At 35.5% G+C, this 2,365-nt stretch overlaps 1 protein-coding gene across 1 annotated transcript in view; it reads right to left on the bottom strand.

Moving 5' to 3' along the window:
• LOC116007041 (uncharacterized protein At5g01610-like) overlaps positions 1 to 1,893 on the bottom strand; it is a 4,498-nt gene extending 2,605 nt beyond the window's left edge. The window contains exon 1 of the mRNA XM_031247612.1: positions 1,618 to 1,893. Coding sequence (XP_031103472.1) covers positions 1,618 to 1,704 — 87 coding nt within the window. The 5' untranslated portion in view covers positions 1,705 to 1,893. The remainder of the gene's footprint in view (positions 1 to 1,617) is intronic.
• Between the last annotated feature and the right edge of the window lie 472 nt (positions 1,894 to 2,365).

The raw sequence follows: 2,365 nt of genomic DNA, 5'->3' as shown, positions 1-2,365 counted from the left end.
CCCCCCCCCCCCCATTTTTCCAATTGGGCCTTTCAAGCCCTACAAAACAATAAAAAAAAAAAAAAAACAACCACAAGTATCTCTCATGGCTAAACACCAAGCCTCCTGATTCAGTCGTCTACATGAGCTTCAAAAACAGAATAGCCATGTCAACAGAGCAAATGCGGGAAATAGAAGAAGGGCTTCTAAGAAGCAAATTGAGGTTTTTATAGGTACTAAAATTAGCGAAGGTGGATGAAGATGATCATACAGAGGTGGAAGAACTGGTCAGCGATTCTTTCATGGAGAAATGCAAGAATAGATGGCTGGTTGTCAAAGGGTGGGTGAACCTAGCACATGTGCCGATCAGGGATTTGTGTTCCACTGTGGATGGAGCATTGGAACTCTGTGATGGAGGCCGCATGGCTGGGGGTGGTGTTTCTGGGTTAATCAGTGCTTGGAGACCAGAGGGTGAATGCAGAGATGGCGAAGAAGCCGTGGCTAGCGGTGTGGGGGAAGAACTGGGGGTGGATTTGGGATGAGAGATTGGTAAAGCATGAAGAGATTGAGGACAAGATAGTGAAGCTCATGGAAGATGAAAAGCTTAGGTCTATGGCTAAAAAGATTGGGGAAGAACTGAAGAAGCTAAAAAAATGTTTGGAAATTACTTCATTACCCTTACATTTGCTGGAGGTTGGATGCCCAATTGCACCGGAGGATCAAAATGGGTAAAGATTGGATAGTCAAGACTTAATCGGACAAGTTTAAAAGATGAGGACCAAATTGGGGGAATCAACATAGTCAAGGGACCATTTTGCTAATTTACGGAAAAATATGTAATCTAGCAAAATGATTTGGGTGTTAGTTTATGATTGAAAGAGAACTAAATTCACAACTAAGAAATCCTTCATCAGCATGGAAACATTGGGATTATACTTTTTAAAAATTAAAATATTTAAAGCAGCTGAAAATGTTATATTTTCTAGAAAAACTTCCCACTAAGATACAGCATGCACGACTGTTTTCCCAATTGTAATATGACTAATATCCTTCAAAGCATAGCAGAACTGCAAAACTACTATAGATGAACCACTATTCATTCTGAATATACTAATTGTTCGAATCAGAATTCCGAAACATTGCATTCAGTTTTACACATTACTAGCTCTGTGTGTTTTGATAACCTGACCTCACACCATCCCAATTGTATTACAGTACTTGTATAGTTCAAAGTATGCAGCAAATAATTTCTCATATTGCCAATTGAAACAAAACATGGAATTGAAATTAATCAACAGATTCTAATCTTTATGGAAAATTCTTTTATTCAGATAATAAGCTCAAAACCTAAACGTGAAACAGAAAAAGGCTCAGACTGCCTAAGTCGCTGATAAGTGATAAGGCTAAGATCAGCCATGACCGACTCACCGACAACACAAAATCGTTACTTTCATAGAAAATCGTGCTAATTTAACAGAAAAAATAATTAGTAATTCATCATCATCGCAATCAAGAGATCCCCAGAACTAAAACTCCAACAAGAAAACCTAATTAAGCAAAATTGACTTCCAGAAAAAGCAAATTAAAGAAAGTAAACTAAGAGACCGAACTATCGGAGCAAAACAAGAAGGAGCTTACATTGATATCATCGCCGACAGAATTGATCTCCTTGTTCGCTCTCTGGCCAATCCAGTATGAACCCACCTTGTTCAATATCTGATCCATTCCTGAATTATTCAAATACAGACGTCAGTAAGAGTATGGTTTTCGTCTCTTGAATAATTCTTCGATCTCTTCCCCGGAGCCCTAATTTGATCCAGAGAGGGAACTAGAGTCTAGAGCAAGGGCGATAAACCAGTCGGTCTTCTTCTCCACCGATACTTTTCGGCAAGCCACGACGGGACCACAGGACTACAGCAGTCTTTTTCGCTTAATATTATCATATATATTTTTTATATGGAGTAAAATGTACTCCAACAAGTCAAGTCAACCTTTTACTTTATTTTTAATTTAACATAAATTTTGATTCATAAAATGAAAATAGAGAAAATAAGAGTATACAAAGAATGAAAGAGATTTAAGAATATTATTTGATTGTGTTACAGAATTATAGATAAATTATATATAAGAGAATTTTTATATTTAATAAATTTAGTTAATATTATAGGGTCTTGATAATAGTTATTCTCATTTTGCAAAGAGAATAGCCACTACAATAGAATTCTTTTAATTAAAAAAAAAAAAAAGTCTCCCAATTAAAGTGAGTCACATTTTTCTCTTCTTTTAATAAAAATGTGACGAATTTTTTTTTTTATTTTTTTTTTGAGAGAGAGAAATTTTTTACTTATTGTAATACACTTATCATTTTTGTTATTTATTAGACTTT

This window comes from Ipomoea triloba, chromosome 15 (genome assembly GCF_003576645.1).
Source record: "Ipomoea triloba cultivar NCNSP0323 chromosome 15, ASM357664v1".
Lineage (NCBI taxonomy): Eukaryota > Viridiplantae > Streptophyta > Magnoliopsida > Solanales > Convolvulaceae > Ipomoea > Ipomoea triloba.
Note: the sequence above shows the minus strand (reverse complement) of the source record. Positions and strands in the feature narration are given on the sequence as shown.